Source organism: Conger conger, chromosome 4 (assembly GCF_963514075.1).
Source record: "Conger conger chromosome 4, fConCon1.1, whole genome shotgun sequence".
Lineage (NCBI taxonomy): Eukaryota > Metazoa > Chordata > Actinopteri > Anguilliformes > Congridae > Conger > Conger conger.
This window is the reverse complement of record NC_083763.1, coordinates 54,738,198-54,759,494: the sequence shown is the minus strand read 5'-3', so window position 1 is coordinate 54,759,494 and position 21,297 is coordinate 54,738,198. Positions and strand designations below refer to the sequence as shown.

Here is a 21,297-nt window from a genome sequence, read left to right as displayed (position 1 = left end):
CAAAACCAATAACATGATCAATGATTGGTCATGGTACTCGATTGGCTGTGTTAGTAGTTTTTCATTTTGCACTCGGGTACTAGAGATTTCCAGAAACATCTTGAGAAAAGCAGTTTTGTTGCATACGATAAAAAAAGGTTCTTGAATCATTTCTCCCTCCTGAAGCAGTTTGCTAAATTGCTAAAAGTTTATTTATTAATTTATTTAACAATTGGCAATAGAGTGTATCCAGCATTATATCAGATTATATCAGATTATAAATGGAAAATATATATAATTATATAGCTGGCAAAGTTCCCTGGTGGGAAATCCAGCTATGAAACACCAGCTACCAGCTGTTTCAAAACCTAGCTTGAGCTGTTTTTTTCAGCAGGTCGAGCATTCCAAAACAAGCCTCCCATGTGTGGTGAGCATTCTGGCACAAACAAATCTACATCTATCTCAAATGCCTTTGTCTGGACATTGTGCTCCCAGCCAAAAGTCATATATAAAGTCATTCTATATCTGTGTATGCCTGGAAAGTTATTAACCCCTTCCCCGCCAATTATTTTGGAAAAAACCAGAGAGAGGGAGAGAGATGTTGAAGTATTGTTAAATTTTAAATGTATGTTTTTATAGTACTGTGTGCTTTGGCAATACAAAATGGAGGCCGCCAATAAAGCTAATATTCATTAAAATTGATCGACACCCTCCATGCTGTCAAAGCAAGTTGAATTCAATTGAATTGAGAGAGAAATACAGAGAGAAGGAGGCAGAGAGAGAGGGCGGGAGAAGGGAGAGAGAGAGTGAGGGGGCAGTCTTATTGACTGACCCATGACAGTTTGGGGGAAGGCAGAGAGGGCACAGATCAAGGCTGCTGGGTCACAGATAGTGGGCCAACAGCCGGGGTATATAAGTGACAGTCTCTCAGTCTAGGGTGACAGGATCTCCACCATGCTTCGCTGTGGATTGCTGCTGCTGCTGGCATTTGTGTGCATCAACGGGGCCCCCGTGAACTCCTCCCTGGAGCCGGGCAACTGCCAGGACCCCTTCACGCAGTCGGCCGCCGAACAGGCCCTGGACCGGATCAACCGGGACCGCCGTCAGGGATACGTCTTCGCCCCCCACAGACTCAACAGCGCCCACCACACCAAGCATGTGAGTGACAGCCGGGCTGGCCAGGGCTGCCCAATCACGTGCCTCGGCCATTTGAATAATGTTAAAGTTGTGTATGTTTAGTCAGGATACACATTTCTGTTTCTCGTATTGATTGTTAGTGGAGTGCCTACATGTCGATGCTGTATTTTTGCATTCCTGAGAGCGAAGGCCAGTTTGCAGTCCAGCGACAGAGGGTCACAGCAACTGACAACGTGCAACGTGCACAGTATATTTGGTTTATACTCTGGGTGACTAGAATGCATTCATACTTTTTGTTAAGGACAAAGACCACCATCTACAACGGGTGACAAAATCATGTTCTCCAAAAATGAATGTTCTGCAATTTCACTCGAGCGACACTGTCGCTGCACTTTAAACTGGCCTTAACACCGATGTTCTCCACTCTCTGAGTCCCTCTGGGAAAGACTGTCTGCTCATTGATTGTGACATAATGTAATGTTATTCAACGCTCTGTTACATTTCCAACTTTCCAAACAAACAAAAACACTGCTCTTCAAAGGGATAAAATTATGAATATGATGTATGAGCAGAAAATGCATGCGGATGGATGACCATGCACAATTGATTTTATAGATCAGAGAGCATCTCCAACCCCAGTTCTAGAGAGCTGCAGAGTCTGCATATTTGCATATTCTACTTCAACAGAGTTCAGTCAGCATTTAATCACAAGTATAGGAACAACAAAAGTGGGCCCTTCTACCAATCAATGGCTTCCCTGGTGTAAAATCCAGCCGTCACCAGCTTGAAATACCAGCTGTTTAAAAGCATAGTTTGAGCTGGTCATCCCATGGAGTAAAACAAAACAGCTAACCCTAAAACATAGATGGAGGGGGAATAGACAATTTGGAGAGGGCTATGCTATAGGTAATGAGACAAGTGATGTAATCAAATATTTTGGGAACTTTTTCAGGGCCCTACAGGGGTGGTGTTTTACCTCATCCTGGATGTGCAGGAGACTAAGTGCCACGTTCTGAGCAAGAGAGTGTGGAAGAGCTGTGAAGTGCGACAGGAAAGCGAGACCCCGGTATGTTACTACCGCTATCACTATGCTAAGCACGCACACCAATTTCCTCAATTAAATCACATCACCAATTTATTTTGTTCACACTTTACAATAAGGTTCATGAATTGGTATTAATTTAATGTAGTTCTTAACATGAATTAATGATGGACAAATACATTAATTAAGCACGAATAAACTCTTTGTTAGTTGTTAACAAATGCATTAACTAACTAACATATTTGTTACATAATATGTATACATTAGCAAAGCATAGGATGAACCTATAATTAGTTAACCATTAACAAATACATTAACTGACCTTTTGGTTTAGTAACTTTTGTTTTGTTGAAGACAGCAAATTTTACCACCATTTAAAGTTTTCATATTTCAGCAGCTACTATAAGGCAAGTCAAAGTTCTTACGTGACCCCAGGTATGATGACCAATGACAAACCTAAAAGGTAGAAGGCGGATGCGATCACGTTTTTGTTGTAACCTCCATTTTGTGTGACTCCTTCCTCTGCCCAGGTCTATGGCCAATGCTCGGCCATAATCTACATTAACAAAGTGAAGAGGATCGTCCAATTGTACAGCTACAACTGCAGTGTGAGATCAGGTACTAACTGTGGTTCAATCCATCCTATTTTATTTAGCGTATTTTTACTAAAGCCTGTCATAAAGACGTTTGATGGAGTAACAGAAGACCAAACACCAGACCCGAAACCCCAAATAACATGCAGTGTGATGAATTGCACTCAGGAATCTATTTCAACAATCCAAACCTGTGATGTAGTACTAACAATTGTCAATAATTGCTGCGTCTCATATGAAATACGTTATAATTTGAGCACTTTATTAGGTATTTCTTAGACTTATTCTTTAGACTTATTAAGTCACCTTCCTGTCTGCTTTGACCAGTCTAGCTACTGTACTGCTTATCTCCAGTCACTAGAGATCAGCAGTTTGTGAGATACTCAAACCACCCTGTCTACCATCATTCCACCCTCAAAGTCACTTAGATGACATTTTTCCCTATTCTGGCGATTGATGTAAACATTAACTGAAGCACCTGACCCGTATCTGCATGTTATGCATTGTACTGCGGCCACATGATTGGCTGATTTGATAATCGCATCATGTAGTAGGTATACAGGTGTTCCTAATAAAGTGTATAAATGATGATTACACTTTTAGTATACCTTAAGTATACTACAGCATGCTAGTTTTTTGCAGTCCATGGGATAACGTTATTTGAAAACCCAAATTTATGTGAAATCCAAGTGAGCAGAAAAGGTGAGGTTTACAGCAGTTTGGAATTGTAACAGTGGTAACTACATTGCTGACACATTCTACTTCAAATGTAAGCAGTATTGAAATAAACAACATTGTTTTGACTGCTTGAGTTTGCACAATGAAAATTGAGCCTTTAAACAGTTATTATTCTTTTATCTATTTTGCACTGGTGTTTTGAGGTTGAAGTTGAGGTCGAGGTCGAAATGTTTGTCTAAAACTACACATACCTCCTCAACAGTCCCGAGCTCCAGAATCGTTACAGTTTGCCCTGACTGCCCCACTACGGTGTCCAATGACGAAGAGGGCGTTCTGACGACGGTGAAGATGGCTATGGAGAAGTATAACAGGGAGAGCGGGAACGCAAATTATTTCGCCTCTCTAGACATCACAAAAGCGTCTTATCAGGTAGGCCTACCCACAGCTATGTAGAGCCTTCCCTTCCACTAGGCAGACCAGACACTGTGCCTAAGGCCCACATCTGCAGATACATTACAGCAACATTGGTTTCCAAGCAAAGGAATCAGCAGGTGCCAATGCTTTGAAGGCGCCCCCTGAATGAGAGCACCTGCTAAATTGCCATCTTATTTTTTACATGTGGCTGCACCTGCAGTTATATGGCGTGCATTCCTCACGGCTGACAGACTCTCCCGTCTCTGTTACAGGGCGGGATCGCGGAATTCTGGTTCGCCGATTTCACCATTCAGGAAACGGCGTGCTCCAACGGGACGGACGTCGCCCAAGCCGCGAAGTGCGCTCTGATGGATTGTGAGTTTGCGGTAAGTGACAGAAAACAGAAATTATGTTATTTTGGGGGAAATAAAAAATTTAAGTGGAAGGTTCAGAAAAATATATATCTTCTTTAATAGCATCTAATGTAAAGTAAAAGATTAATGGGCTTAACTGTGTGTTAAAAAGAAAAAAATGTGCAGGTGCATGAAAGGTATACAAAGGCAAAGTTCCGCACACTGAAAAAGCCCAAGAATAATCGTGATCTAAGCACTAACAATCTAGAATAAGTTGGTGTTTTTTAAAATGGGCAACATTCTCAGCCAATGTGATCGCAGTGAAAATCAGCTTTGAAAACCTTTACTGTATCTTTTCCTACAGCACAAAGGTCACTGCACAGCCTCTCACATCCTGGCTGAGCAGTCCATCACAATAGAGTGTGAAATCTTCGAACCTGAGGTAAAAACAAAACAACAAAATAGGATTGAATGTTAAATACGAGGCCTTCTCTTTCAGAGTGCATCCCAATACTGTATCCAGAAATGCACAGCTAATTTGCTGTATTCAGACTTTTTTGATATTTGGTATATATACACTAAGAAAAATGATGTTACATTTAGCAAAAACTGAAACAGATACTTTTTTTGTTAGCAATTAATAAACAATAAGCAACACACTATAGCACATTTAATAGTAATGCATTTCTGAACACGATGCACCTCTTAAATAGATTACAAGATAAATATATACCCTCCTCAATTCCAAATGTAGATGCAGATTGTTAGTTGAACCATAACAGACACATTAGACTACAATATGTGCCTCTGGTAGGAGATATGATTGCAATATTTTGCTTTCTGGCTTCATATGATCACATATTATTTCTGGTAGAAAAGAAAAGTTGGAGCTAACAAATTATTTAAAACATTATGCTAGAAAAGCTTTCATCTTGTGCGGTTGAAAGATCTTTAAAATGTGATTACCAGGTTTAAAAAGCTTGTTGGTATTAAAGCGAATTCAGAACATAACATAACCAATTTCCGTTTGAGCCCTCTTGTTCTGCTAACCAAATTGATGTCTGTTCCTTTAAAAGGGGGCGGAGAAAGAGAAGCAGAGGCATCTGTTGGGCGGGGAACATGACCACAGTCACAACGACACCCAGGACCACACCCACGGCGAAGCCCACGAACACGACCACACCCATGGCCATGGCCAAATCCATTACCACACCCACGAGCATGACCACGCCCATCACCACGACAACCATGCCCACACCCATAACAACGACCACACCCACGACCATGCCCACGAGCATGACAAAGCCAACAACCACACCCACAACCACACCCACGACCAAGAACACACCCACGAACACGCCGACGACCATGCTCACAACAGCACCCACGACCACTCCCACGACCACATCCATTACTACGGAGACCACCACCACCATCACCACCACCATCACCACGGCAACCACACGCACGCGCACGAGCACTTCCACGACCACATGCACAACCACACGCACCTCCACCCTCACGAGCACCACCACCACCACCACGACCACGACCAGGGGAAGACCGTGAAAGGATCGCTCGGCAGTGTGCGTTACCTCCCTGACCTGGACAGGCCGGTCACCCAGCCATCCTTCCCAGACCGGCCAGAGCTAGAGAGGCTGGTGATCATGCCCTCCTTCCCCAAGGAGCCAGCCGGCCCCAGCCAGGCCGTCACCCTGCCCGCGTTCCCAGACACCGAAACCCCCAACCAGGAGGACAAGCCCCACATTTTGCCCTTCCCCACCGGCGATGTTCCCCGGTCCCCACAGTGCTTGATAAAGCCCAAGGGAAAGGGGGGTCTCTACGACGACCTGCTGCAGCAGGACCCCGAGTTCAAACCCAAGGCCACCGTGTGAACGCCCTTCTCCTGGCCTGACGCCCGAGCCCTAATCCTGCCCATGCTGCCCAACCCTGTTCCTGGAGGTCTACCTTCCTGTAGGTCTTCACTCCAACACTAAAAAAGCACACCTCATTCAACAGCTAGATAGATCTCATTGAGCTGCTGATTGGTTGAATCTGGCACTGAAAACCTCTACAGGGCGGTAGATCTCCAGGAACAGGGTTGGGCAGCCCTCCTCTGCATTTTCCCAACCGGAAGTTCTGGCTCCCAGCTCGGCAAAACCAAATTCATTATGCGGCACAACCTTACAGTGGCAACGAAAGTTCTGCATCATAACACAACTGCTACATACTGGAACCACCTGTAGTTACCAAACATAATGGATGGAAGGAAACAAAAAGCTAAGAATCTGTGTTCACTGCACACAGTGCACCCTTGCATTCTGGGAAATAAAGCAAGTTGGTTATAATGTCATTTCAGTGATGTTTTTTTATACCAAGCATGTTGAATATCTATAAAAGAACACACTGAATGTGTAACACATTAAAATTGTCTTGTTTTTCCAAATTAAAAAATGTGGTGCCTAAACAATGTCCTCAAAAATGTGTGCAGGTGACCTTTGGGTCTTTTATCAAATGCTTTAAAATTGAGAAAAGCAAAGTAAATGAATGATTATTATATTTATATTATTATAATCATAATCGTATCTAACTCAGGTTTCTGAGTATACACTTTTTATTAAAATATTTACGAGGCAATGTTAAACAACATAGTGGAGTGAAGGATGAGCTCTTAATGTGATATGGACCAAACATAATGTGCAAACCTATAGCCTATTCACATCAAATATATGGAGTTTCTTGTACAAAAGGTAGTCATTTTCATTCATTAATTCATTATCCTAACCCACATATCCTGAACAGGGTCGCAGGGGGGCTGGAGCCTATCCCAGCATACATTGGGGGAAAGGCAGGAGTACACCCTGGACAGGTCGCCAGTCCATCGCAGGGCACACACACCATTCACTCACACACTCATACCTATGGGCAATTTAGACTCTCCAATCAGCCTAACCTGCATGTCTTTGGACTGTGGGAGGAAACCGGAGTACCCAGAGGAAACCCACTCAGACGGGGAGAATATGCAAACTCCGCACAGAGAGGCCCCAGCCGACGGGGATTCGAACCCAGGACTTCCTTGCTGTGAGGCGGCAGTGCTACCCACTGCACCATCCGTGCCGCCCGGTAGTCATTTTCATAATTGTTAAAATCAGAGAAAGCCACATTTATGAAGCAAACACTCACTTGAACTCAAATATAAAAAGCCATAAGATTGCAATGCTCAGTACACAGAAATGTTGCATTTTCACCAACTAAAGTGTGGCCCTGAATGCAGGCACAAGCTGCAAAAACCTGGACTTTGATTTGGTAAGCAGAGCCCTTGGCAAAGACTGCAGAGAAGGATGAGCTGCAAGGCATGTCCATAGTCTGATGTAACGTGTAAACAAGCTCTGGTGGCCAGTTTGCGCACTGGCGTGGGCAAAGATGACTAAAGGCTGGTGAGGTCCAAAGGCCGTCTTTTCAACCCAAGCTTCCATAAAGTATAAACAGTATTATGTTCTGAAAGTACAGCGGAAGCATTATTGGTACCCCTGACTGCCAATGCATAAAAACTACTTACAAAAAATAAACAATATCATGACTCAGATAAACTCAAAATGACAACATTAATTTGATTAAATTATTAAATGTCATAATTATTGGCACCCCTGGTGTAGTAATTGGTGCATCCACTGGGAAATTTTGGCTGACAATCTGGTTGCCTCTACCACAAGGCAGACTTGGTGTTGGTGGACTTTCCTGCAAGACAATGACCCAAAGCATAAGCTCAAAATCCACATAGAAATTGTTCTGTGACAACTAAATCTATGTTCTGTAATGGCCACCTCAGGCACCAAACCTCAATCAACTCAACAAGCCCTGTGAGCTGAACTGAAAAGGGCAGTTCATAAGCACAAACCCAACCTGTTTGTCATTTCACTTCATCGGTCTGTGTATAAATACCCATATGTCCACATCAGTTCCCTGCCAGATTGTAACGTGTTCACTCCTTTTCTGATTTTGGTTTTGCCAGCTAGAATTTAGAGCAGTGTTTAGAATGAATTGCCTCCAGGCATCAACGCCCATCCTTAGCCCAGATGTTATGTTGGAACTGAATTTTGCACACTGAATTATAATAATAATACTCACCTCACTCACCCCATCGGTGAAAAAAATCCTTCAGCATGTTTACTAAGTAATGAAGTCTGTTTAAAACACTGTAACCTTAAGTAAGCAAGGCATTCATAGGGCATTTCGTGGTGTCACTTTACATATCGTACCGCACACTATGCTGGCAAGATAACACCACACAAAAGTAAAGTTCTTCTTAAAACGCAAAGAAGAATCCCCTTTTTTTAAATCAGCCAAATCCCTATCAGCTGTCCTCCATTTTCAGTCTCATCTCATTATTGATAGCATCCCCTATACACCAGGGTTGGGAAATGAACTGAACTTCAATCCATGCAATCAAAAACACCCATTATGTTTTCATGAGGACTTTCTAATGAATATATTTCCTGACTTCAAATAGGACAACCACCCCCACCCCCCACCATACTACCGTAATCTTTATCAAGACCTTTTATACAAAACCAATAACCTGATCAATGATTGGTCATGGTATTCGATTTGCACCAATCATCGGCTGTGTTATTTGTATTTCATTTTGCACTAGGGCCCTTGGGATTTCCAGAAACATCTTGAGAAAAGCAGTTTTGTTGCATATGATAAAAAGGGTTCTTGAATCATTTCTCCCTCCTGCAGCGGTTTGCTGAATTGCTAAAAGCTTATTTATTCATTTATTTAGCAATTGGCAATAGAGTGTATGCAGCATTATATCAGATTATAAATGGAACATATATATAATTATATAGCTTGCAAAGTTCCCTGGTGTGAAATCCAGCTATGAAACACCAGCTACCAGCTGTTTCAAAACCTAGCTTGAGCTGTTTTTTTTCACCAGGTCGAGCATTCCAAAACAAGCCTCCCATGTGTGGTGAGCATTCTGGCACAAACAAATCTACATCTATCTCAAATGCCTTTGTCTGGACATTGTGCTCCCAGCCCCCCTCCAGTTCTGCCATACCTTCACGATTTAGCAAAACAAACAAACAACCAGTCAGCTGGTGGATCCGCTATGAGACTGCACAGATCAGCTGATTACCCCAGGTTAATGAACCCCCAATACCTGCCCAAAGGTCAAACAAAATGTCACTACTGCATCCAAATCTGTCCCTTTGAAAATGTAGACATTCAACATCATTAAAAGAAGTTCGAGAGATTATATTATAGATTAACTAACAAAGATGTAGTTGAGACAATCAGAAAGCCCTTCTTAGGTAAAAAAAAAAGTCATATATAAAGTCATACTATATCTGTGTATGCCTGGAATGTTATTAAAATAAAATATTTAAAGTGTCAATGTTAAAACATTTGCCACAGAAAAAGCATTGGAATGTAAAAAATGTGGTCACTTGTTTTCAGAAATCACCGATTTGAAGGATTTGAATTTGAAGAAACCCCAAAACTGCAGTCTAACCACATACTACAGTTCCCCTCCCCCCATATAATCAAACATATCCCAAATAAGGCCACCGGGGGGAAGTAGTTATCACTGAATTTCTAAAGCATAAAAAAGATAGGGGGGTGAGAGGGAGCGGGGGTGGAAGAGAGAAAGACAGAGAGAGGGAGAGAGATGTTGAAGTATTGTTAAATTTTAAATGTATGTTTTTATAGTACTGTGTGCTTTGGCAATACAAAATGGAGGGTGCCGATAAAGCAAATTTATCGACACCCTCTATGCTGTTAAAGCAAATTGAATTCAATTGAATTGAGAGAGAAATACAGAGAGAAGGAGGCAGAGAGAGAGGGCGGGAGAAGGGAGAGAGAGAGTGAGGGAGAGAACAGGGGGAGGGAAAGAGTGAAAATATAGAGACGGAGGGGGCAGTCTTATTGACTGACCCATGACAGTTTGGGGGAAGGCAAAGAGGGCACAGATCAAGGTTGCTGGGTCACAGATAGTGGGCCCCCAGCCGGAGTATATGAGTGACAGCCTCTCAGTGTTGGGGGACAGGATCTCCACCATGCTGCGCTGCGGATCACTGCTGCTGCTGGCTTTTGTGTGCGTCAACGGGACCCCCGTGAACCCCTCCCTGGAGCCGGGCAACTGCCAGGACCCCTTCATGCAGTCGGCCGCCGAACAGGCCCTGGATCGGATCAACCAGGACCGCCATCAGGGATACGTCTTCGCCCCCCACAGACTCAACAGCGCCCACCACACCAAGCATGTGAGTGACAGCCGGGCGGGCCAGGGCTGCCCAATCACGTGAAAATTCAGAACATAACATAACCAATTTCCGTTTGTGCCCTCTTGCTCTGCTAACCAAATTGATGTCTGTTCCTTTAAAAGGGGGCGGAGAAAGAGAAGCAGAGGCATCTGTTGGGCAGGGAACATGACCACAGTCACAACCACACCCAGGACCACACCCACGGCGAAGCCCACGAACACGACCACACCCATGGCCATGGCCAAATCCATTACCACACCCACGAGCATGACCACGCCCATCACCACGACAACCATGCCCACACCCACGACGAAGCCCACGAACACGACCACACCCATGGCCATGGCCAAATCCATTACCACACCCACGAGCATGACCACGCCCATCACCACGACAACCATGCCCACACCCACGACCACGCCCACGAGCATGACCACGCCCATCACCACCACAACCATGCCCACACCCATAACAATAACCACACCCACAACCACACCCACGACCAAGAACACACCCACGAACACGCCGGCGACCACGCTCACAACAGCACCCACGACCACATCCATTACTACAGAGACCACCACCATCACCACGGCAACCACACGCACGCGCACGAGCACTTCCACGACCACATGCACAACCACACGCACCTCCACCCTCATGAGCACCACCACCACCACCACAACCACGACCAGGGGAAGACTGCGAAAGGACCGCGAAAGGACCAGTGTGCGTTACCTCCCTGACCTGGACAGGCCGGTCACCCAGCCGTCCTTCCCAGACCGGCCGGAGCTAGAGAGGCCGGTGATCATGCATTCCTTCCCCAAGGAGCCAGCCGGCCCCAGCCAGGCCGTCACCCTGCCCGCGTTCCCAGACACCAAAACCCCCAACCAGGAGGACAAGCCCCACATTTTGCCTTTCCCCACCGGCGATGTTCCCCGGTCCCCACAGTGCTTGATAAAGCCCGAGAGAAGCGGGGGTCTCTACAACAACCTGCTGCAGCAGGACCCCGAGTTCAAACCCAAGGCCACCGTGTGAACGCCCTTCTCCTGGCCTGACGCCCGAGCCCTAATCCTGCCCAACCCTGTTCCTGGAGGTCTACCTTCCTGTAGGTCTTCACTCCAACACTAACAAAGCACACCTGATTCAACAGCTAGAGCAGGGCTGCCCAACCCTGTTCCTGGAGATCTGCCGTCCTGTAGGTCTTCACTCCAACACTAACAAAGCACACCTGATTCAGCAGCTAGAGCAGGGCTGCCCAACCCTGTTCCTGGAGATCTGCCGTCCTGTAGGTCTTCACTCCAACACTAACAAAGCACACCTGATTCAGCAGCTAGAGCAGGGCTGCCCAACCCTGTTCCTGGAGATCTGCCGTCCTGTAGGTCTTCACTCCAACACTAACAAAGCACACCTCATCGAACATCTAGATAGATCTCATTGAGCTGCTGATTGGTTGAATCTGGCACTGAAAACCTACAGGGCGGTAGATCTCCAGGAACAGCGTTGGGCAGCCCTCCTCTGCTCTGGCTCCCAGCTCTGGCTCCCAGCTCGGCAAAGCCAAATTCATTATGTGGCACAACCTTACAGTGGCAACGAAAGTTCTGCATCATAACACAACTGCTACATACTGGAACCACCTGTAGTTACCAAACATAATGGATGGAAGGAAGCAAAAAGCTAAGAATCAGTGTTCACTGCACACAGTGCACCCTTGCATTCTGGGAAATAAAGCAAGTTGGTTATGATGTCATTTCAGTGATGTTTTTTATACCAAGAATGTTGAATATCTATAAAAGAACACACTGAATGTGTAACACATTAAAATTGTCTTGTTTTTCCAAATTAAAAAATGTGGTGCCTAAACAATGTCCTCAAAAATGTGTGCAGGTGACCTTTGGGTCTTTTATCAAATGCTTTGAAATTGAGAAAAGCAAAGTAAGTAAATGATTGTTATATTTATATTATTATAATTATAATCGTATCTAACTCAGGTTTCTGAGTATACACTTTTTATTAAAATATTTACTAGGCAATATTATACAACATAGTGGAGTGAAGGATGAGCTCTTAATGTGATATGGACCAAACATAATGTGCAAACCTATAGCCTATTCACATCAAATGTATGGAGTTTCTTGTACAAAAGGTAGTCATTTTCATTCATTCATTCATTATCCTAACCCGCTTATCCTGATCAGGGTCGCAGGGGGGCTGGAGCCTATCCCAGCATACATTGGGCGAAAGGCAGGAATACACCCTGGACAGGTCGCCAGTCCATCACAGGGCACACACACCATTCACTCACACACTCATACCTACGGGCAATTTAGACTCTCCAATCAGCCTAACCTGCATGTCTTTGGACTGTGGGAGGAAACCGGAGTACCCAGAGGAAACCCACGCAGACACGGGGAGAACATGCAAACTCCGCACAGAGCGGCCCCGGCCGACGGGGATTGAAACCCAGGACTTCCTTGCTGTGAGGCAGCAGTGCTACCCACTGCACCATCCGTGCCGCCCGGTAGTCATTTTCATAATTGTTAAAATCAGAGAAAACCACATTTATCACATTTATGAAGCAAACACTCAATTGAACTCAAATATAAAAAGCCATAAGATTGCAATGCTCAGTACACGATTACCTGGTATAGAAATGTTGCATTTTCACCCACTAAAGTGTGGCCCTGAACGTAGGCTGAAAAATGGGGTCGGCATAAGCTGCAAAAACCTGGACTTTGATTTGGTAAACAGAGCCCTTGGCAAAGATTGCAAAGGAGGATGAGCTGCGAGGCATGTCAATAGTGTGATGTAACGTGTAAACAAGCCCACCCTTTTGTTTAACACGCAGGTCACTTTGACAAAAGCATAGTTTTGGGTTCCCTCTGGTGGCCACTTTGCGCACTGGCGTGGGCAGAGATGACTCAAGGCTGGTGTTGTCCAAAGGCCGTCTTTTCAACCCAAGCTTCCATAAAGTATAAACAGTATTATGTTCTGAAAGTACATCCATCCATCCATCCATTATCTGAACCCGCTTATCCTGATCAGGGTCGCAGGGGGGCTGGAGCCTATCCCAGCATACATTGGGCGAAAGGCAGGAATACACCCTGGACAGGTCGCCAGTCCATCACAGGGCACACACACCATTCACTCACACACTCATACCTACGGGCAATTTAGACTCTCCAATCAGCCTAACCTGCATGTCTTTGGACTGTGGGAGGAAACCGGAGTACCCGGAGGAAACCCACACAGACACGGGGAGAACATGCAAACTCCGCACAGAGAGGCCCCGGCCGACGGGGATTCGAGCCCAGGACCTCCTTGCTGTGAGGCGGCAGTGCTACCCACTGCACCATCCGTGCCGCCCTCTGAAAGTACAGCGGAAGCATTATAGGTACCGCTGACTGCCAATGCATAAAAACTACTTACAAAAAATAAACAATATCATTACTCAGATAAACTCAAAATGACAACATTAATTTGATAAAAAAATAGATTTCATCAAAATCAAGGTTTCATAATTATTGGCACCCCTGGTGTAGTAATTGGTGCATCCACTGGGAAATTTTGGCTGATAATCTGGTTGCCTCTACCACAAGGCAGACTTGTGTAGGTGGACTTTCCTGCAAGACAATGACCCAAAGCATAAGCTCAAAATCCACATAGAAATGGTTCCGTGACAACTAAATCTATGTTCTGTAATGGCCACCTCAGGCACCAAACCTCAATCAACTCAACAAACCCATCAAACCAAGCATTCATAAAGTAGCCCATAAACAGCATTATGTTCTGAACCTTATCTGCACCTCATCTGATGCGTTCGGTTGTTTGTTGTATGACAGTCGTATGCACGGTTTTGTATGTCGCCTCGGATGAAAGCGTCTACTAAATAAAATGTAAGGCAATGTAATTAAATGATCCAGTGTATAAATAGCGGCAGCTGTCTGTAAGCATGACAGTTATCTAAATATCTGATAACAATACAGGTAATTTTGCTTACGCTTACATTTAGACTACGTTTGCATTCCAGATAATCTAGCCACATAACAAACTTATTATTGTTCATTTATAGGGCTGGCTGGTATATCGTGCTAGTAAGTGGGTAATACTAGTCTACGAGTTGTTGGCACATCTAGCTCGCGTAGGCATCGCCCACAGGCACCTTTAGGTCAAGTTCCGTTTATCAAAACGCCTAAAAACCTAACTGCGTACAAGCAGGAGCTATTGGGCGCGAGGAAAATGAGGATGAAGCTGTGCGTGCTGCTGTTGTTGGCGGGTTTCTGTTTCCAGAGTGGGTCCCTGACTGGTCTGACCTGCAAGACCCCCGCGATCCTAAAAGCGGAAGCATTATAGGTACCGCTGACTGCCAATGCATAAAAACTACTCACAAAAAATAAACAATATCATTACTCAGATAAACTCAAAATGACAACATTAATTTGATAAAAAAAAATAGATTTCATCAAAATCAAGGTTTCATAATTATTGGCACCCCTGGTGTAGTAATTGGTGCATCCACTGGGAAATTTTGGCTGATAATCTGGTTGCCTCTACCACAAGGCAGACTTGTGTAGGTGGACTTTCCTGCAAGACAATGACCCAAAGCATAAACTCAAAATCCACATAGAAATGGTTCCGTGACAACTAAATCTATGTTCTGTAATGGCCACCTCAGGCACCAAACCTCAATCAACTCAACAAACCCTGTGAGCTGAACTGAAAAGGGCAGTTCATAAACACAAACCCAACCTGTTAGTCATTTCACTTCATCGATCTGTGTATATATATCCGTATGTCAACGTCAGTTCCCTGCCAGATTGTAACGTGTTCACTCCTTTTCTGATTTTGGTTTTGCCAGCTAGAATTTAGAGCAGTGTTTAGAATGAATTGCCTCCAGGCATCAACGCCCATCCTTAGCCCAGATGTTACGTTGGAATTTTTTTGAACTGAATTTTGCACGCTGAATTTGACCAGCTGAATTTGCACAACTTGAATACGGGTTTTTTAATGTTTGCAACTTCAATTTTTGCATCCAAATTTGTGAAAATTGACAAACATAAATTCAAATAAATTCATATATTTTTCAAAGATGAAAAATAATTCAGTGCTATGAATTCAGTGGTGTCTAAATTTATATATTAAGTATTCATAGGCTTTAAAAATGTTTTTTCTTTGCTGTGTGCTACTTTGCCTCACGCTTTATTTTACTTGTGCTGAGTTCCAATACCGCACTCAGTCATTACGGAAATACTCAACACCTGCCTACAATTAAAAATGTTGTTACCCATGACCTGATTCGTGTCTCAATTCTGTACTAATTGATGGGTTGATAAAATAATACATTCTACGTTGTGTTCAGTTTATATTCACAATCACATGACCAACTACATCTAACCACAAAAATGCCACGTTACACATAGTATAAATTATATTTTATCCTGTATAAACAAACTTTGAATGCAAAATATAAATTGTAAAGTTAAAAAAGGGGTAGGCAAGCATTAACTTGGACTTCGGTTTGGTACACTGAAGCCTTGGCAGAGAAACGTGGCAGTTTCCATTGGTAAACAAAGCTCACCCCTTTTGTAACAGACAGGTCAATTCGACTCGGTTCCAAAAGCACATTGATGGTCAGTTTGTGCACTGCTGTGTGCAGATATTTCTACATGGCTGGCGTTGCCCAAAAGGCAATCTTTTCAAACCAAGCATTCATAAAGTAGCCCATAAACAGCATTATGTTCTGAACCTTATCTGCACCTCATCTGATGCATTCGGTTGTTTGTTGTATGACAGTCGTATGCACGGTTTTGTATGTCGCCTCGGATGAAAGCGTCTACTAAATAAAATGTAAGGCAATGTAATTAAATGATCCAGTGTATAAATAGCGGCAGCTGTCTGTAAGCATGACAGTTATCTAAATATCTGATAACAATACAGGTAATTTTGCTTACGCTTACATTTAGACTACGTTTGCATTCCAGATAATCTAGCCACATAACAAACTTATTATTGTTCATTTATAGGGCTGGCTGGTATATCGTGGTAGTAAGTGGGTAATACTAGTCTACGAGTTGTTGGCACATCTAGCTCGCGTAGGCATCGCCCACAGGCACCTTTAGGTCAAGTTCCGTTTATCAAAACGCCTAAAAACCTAACTGCGTACAAGCAGGAGCTATTGGGCGCGAGGAAAATGAGGATGAAGCTGTGCGTGCTGCTGTTGTTGGCGGGTTTCTGTTTCCAGAGTGGGTCCCTGACTGGTCTGACCTGCAAGACCCCCGCGATCCTAAAAGCTGCACAGTTAGCCCTGGATAAGATCAACGAAGACAGGCAAGAAGGCTACGTATTCGCCTTTAATCGGCTCCACGATGTACAAAAGGAGTCCAGTGTAAGTCCGTGGCAAAACTGTCTACCATTTTCAATGTCTGTGATTCAGAACAATGAATAATCACTGAATAACTTTCGTATAGCATTTTCGTAAGCATTTTAACTGCCTTTTGTCTCACTATATTCTACTTTGTACTTGCAAAAACGTTTCTTTATATATTGGACTACATTACCTTGCCTTTTAATACAGTACCCAGAATCATACTCCTGTGCTGCAACGTGCATTTGCAGATGTGCATAAGCAAAAATGAACATATAAATGTCTATTTATACGATGCATTTTACAAGGAATTTGCACTCAAACAGAAGTCAAACCAAGTCAGAAGGAACAAATAACAATGAATCTAAAGGAAACAAATGTTTATGCAGATGTTTATATTAGACTAGATGTTAAGGGGGTAGCAGGGGGTGCCTGCTGTGTATTCAAGCAGGGTGCTGTTAACCCTATAAGGTGCGAGATCACGAATGTGAGTAGAATGGTCTTGCAACAGAACATTCTAGAAGCACTGAGTTCTAGAACACTGACTTTGTTCCAAAAAAACACTCTTCAGAGTGTGATACTTGTGGAGTGGAGTGAGACCTCCATGTTTTCACCGTCCACATAAACCATGTAAGACTCATTGCTTCTTTTTTTTTCTTTACTCAGGACCCAAGTGGGGTGGTGTACAACCTGATCATCGATGTACTGGAAACAAAGTGTCATGTAATCAGCAAGAAGAATCAAAGTGCATGTAGGATCAGAGATCATGTAAATCCGGTAAGTTTTATGTCGCAGTAATGCCAATGAGGTACACTTTACAGAATGTCACCCCCTTCTTCATTAAAGTTAATTAAAGTTGTCAACATTTTGAGATAAAGTCAGGATTTTCGGTTTCAAAAAGTCGGTTCAAAATGTAGGCAGACTTACTGTGGCCACAGGTTTAAGATGCATGGTAAGATTCCTGTGGCCAAAACAAAGAACCTGCTGAAATCATATTCACACATTACATTACTGGCATTTGGTAGACGCTCTTATCCAGAGCGACGTACAGTTGCTTAGACTAAGCAGGAGACCATCCTCCCCTGGAGCAATGCAGGGTTAAGGGCCTTGGATCTTATTGTGGCTACACTGGGATTCAAATCACCAACCTTGCCTGTCCCAGTCATTTACCTTAACCGCTACACTACAGGCCACCACACAGCAGAACTTAGCTCACCTTTTGTAAATGAAGTTCTTGTCGATGAATGAGCAATCACTTTAAGAAGAACGTTTAGAAGGGAACATGTTTTTGGAGAAGCTGCAGCATACACTAGGAAGTATAAAAATGATATACAGTGGTGTGAAAAAGTGTTTTCCCCCTTCCTGAAGAAATCAGGAAGGGAGAAAACACTTTTTCACACCACTGTATATTAATGTTTCATTGCGATGGCGTTATCAGAAAGCAAGTAAATCAAAGTCTTCTCAGTAAAGTAATTGGACGGTTGGCTTCTCAGCTGCTTCTGAATAGTCAGATGTATTTAATTGCTTCCTTAGCACAGGTATAACAAAGCTTTCGGTATGTAGTCTCCTCACCTGTCTGGTAACTCACTGGCACGGATATGCATCAGAAATTATCATCTGGTCATGTTACTTGCCCACATCACCACTATTGGTGGGGATAACTCCTCAAATGAGTTATTTAGTTGGTGTATCTCTATTGCAGCAATTTGCTTGTGTTAATTAATGAATTCCTTAATGTTACAGTTTCAAATGGTGTACTTTCTTTTTTAACAGAAATATGGGAACTGTGAAGCAAATATTTTTGTAGATTCAACTGAACTAAATGTTGAGCTCAAGAAATACAGCTGTACCATACAACCAGGTAAAATATTGCTTATTCTAAAATGTCCCCTCAGCCCAAGTGCAAACTAAAAGCTGAGTACTCTGCAGCATCATGCCACTACTTTACCATTTTCATTTGGTCATGTTTTTCCTATTTTTTCCCAGCCATTTTGTCTCTCTTACAACCCTCACCTGTCATTTTTCTCAAATAAAAATATACTTCACCATCGGCATTTACTCAGAACCGTGTTCTACGTTGTATAATGTTTTATTTTACTTTCGTTTAATTCCAGTACCAGGCTCAGTCATTAGGCGCAGATGTCCGGATTGTCCTACCGGTGTGAAGCTGAATCGTCCTCAAGTATTGCAGGCTGCCGAGGTCTCCCTGAGAAAGTTCAACGAAAATACCGGCTATCCGAATTACTTCGCCCTCCTCAATGTGACGGCGGCAACAATGCAGGTCTGTCCAGTTTACTCAGAATCATTCCTTTCACAGATAAATGTATCCATCCTTTACTCACTTTGGACTGTTCTCAGACAGCGATGAGCTGGCGAACGTAGGTTACGTAATAAAAAATGGATTGTGCAGCCAATCAGATTGAGGGAGATGACTATGTGGCCAATCAGATTTAGGGAGATTATTAAATGGTCAGATGTAGAGCCAGTTCTGTGGGAAAGTGACCAGTACATCAAGGTTGAAATCCTTACACTTTTGAAAAATGGTGGGAAATACAGCCATAGTGAGTGAGGATTGCGCTGAATCTCCATTTAGTCCAGGGGAAGAGCGCCCTCTCTTGGCATACCAACACGACTTCCAGCAGCAACTTTACCTTCCCTCATTTCCTATCCAAGTACTAACTAAAAAGATGAACAAAACTTTTGACATCCAGCCAAACCCTATTAGATCCAGCAGTTTGATGTGTGAAGGCTACAGGGTGGTAAAATTGTGGCCGTCAGAAATGAATGAAACAGAATGAAAACATTGCACATTTAACACTGTGGCCTGACTTGCCATTTCACTACTATTTTCTCAGTGGGTTTTTGGTGCAGCCTACTTTGTGGAATATACCATTCAGGAGACAGTGTGCTCTAAGGACACACCTGACGTCAATGTGTCCCAATGCAAACTGATGGACTGTGAATTTGCTGTAAGTACCAGTGATGTGCAGTAAATCATTACCCCTTTTGTGAAAATATTGGCCAGTTTCACAGACAAAGATCAAGCTTAGTCCTAGACTAAATTCAATTCTGAATGGAGATTCTCCATACCATACCATACCAAGCTTAATCTTTGTCTATGAAAGCAGCACTATATCTATATTTGGCAGTGCAGTGGAATGCAATATAATGTAATGCCATTATTGTCATATTAAAATTGTCTGTACAATATAAATGAACTTTTTTTAATGGAGGATGCAGATGTAAAGTGCTTTAAAAAGCTGTTTTAAATTCTCCATGGTATTCTTTCCTTTACCCCAAAGCACAAGGGACTCTGTACAGCCTCTCATATCGATAGAGGAATGGCAATCATGCTAAAACTTCCAGGAGGGTCAGAACCACCGGTCATGAACCCGACTATCACTGCGGCTCAGTGTGAAATCTTCGAACCAGAGGTAAATCTAAAAGTTAACGAATTGCTTGGAGACGGATCATTTTACAGAACCTATGAACATGTTCGGAAAGAAAGAGCGCTGGATTAGAGACAGTGAGGTGGGGGTGGGGGAGAGCAAGAGAACATAGACTGACTGCTTGCGTTTCGCCAGGCTGCAAAGACCGAAGAAACGAAACACGCGGAAGAAGGCGCTCACGGCTCCGATTCGGACAAAGAGCAACAACCCGCAGACCCATCGCACAAGCACGAGCACAAACACCTGCACCCCCACGAGCACCACCACGACAAGTTGAAGGCCAGCCCCTCTGCCCCAGGGCCCAGAGCCCCACTGGGGACTGTGCAGGTTCTTCCTCCCCCTGATTTGCCACAGCCGTCTCGAGCTACACCGAGTGCTAGAGGTTGCCCCGGACAAGCTATTCACAACCTCACTTTAAATGATTTCAAGATCTGAATGAAAACCGCAGGTAGGCTAGAGCAGTTCACTCATTAGCTCAGTCATTTCTTGATCTGACGTTTGCATAATCACCAGCTAAAGTCATAGACTGCAAGTGTAGCCTAAAGATTGTACTGTGCTCAAGTACAGGAGTGAATCAGCTTAGCTCCCTAAAACGAAGGTAATTGGTCGGAACGAAAATCAGCTCAAAGACCAGGACTGGAGTTACACCCCTGGGTTACAATCATGGGCATAGGTTTTATTTCATCTTTGGGGAAGACACACTGCTAGACCCCCTAGTATTGAGTAGCCAAATGTCAAGTCTCACAACCATACAGGCTAGTCTAGAAATTAATTCATATAAAAATATTGGGGGTGAACCTACATGTATAGCTACAGTAATGATGAGAACAAGCAATTCAGCTCTTCTGTACTCAACACCTGCCTACAATTAAAAATGTTATTACCCATGACCTAGTTCTTGTCTCCTTTCTAACATTAATTATTTTATTGAGCTAGTGGGACTATTCTCAGGAAGACATGCCCTTTGGACTTTGGACATTTAGGAAAAAAACCCAAAAATAACGATATCATTTGTTATTTCT

General features: G+C 43.5%; 2 protein-coding genes across 2 annotated transcripts; both read left to right on the top strand.

Annotated features, from left to right (window-relative positions):
• The first annotated feature begins 912 nt into the window (after positions 1 to 912).
• Positions 913 to 6,666, top strand: LOC133127318 (histidine-rich glycoprotein-like). The gene is made up of 7 exons (XM_061240104.1): positions 913 to 1,137; positions 2,069 to 2,182; positions 2,689 to 2,776; positions 3,692 to 3,858; positions 4,116 to 4,229; positions 4,561 to 4,638; positions 5,273 to 6,666. Exons 1-7 carry the CDS (start codon positions 934 to 936, stop codon positions 6,089 to 6,091), a joined length of 1,584 nt encoding a protein of 527 aa, XP_061096088.1. The 5' UTR covers positions 913 to 933; the 3' UTR covers positions 6,092 to 6,666.
• Positions 6,667 to 16,530: 9,864 nt separating this feature from the next.
• On the top strand, positions 16,531 to 21,162 carry LOC133127439 (fetuin-B-like). Its single transcript, XM_061240344.1, has 7 exons — positions 16,531 to 16,847; positions 17,493 to 17,603; positions 18,600 to 18,687; positions 18,941 to 19,107; positions 19,682 to 19,795; positions 20,129 to 20,260; positions 20,411 to 21,162. Exons 1-7 carry the CDS (start codon positions 16,653 to 16,655, stop codon positions 20,708 to 20,710), a joined length of 1,107 nt encoding a protein of 368 aa, XP_061096328.1. The 5' UTR covers positions 16,531 to 16,652; the 3' UTR covers positions 20,711 to 21,162.
• The last annotated feature ends 135 nt before the right edge of the window (positions 21,163 to 21,297 follow it).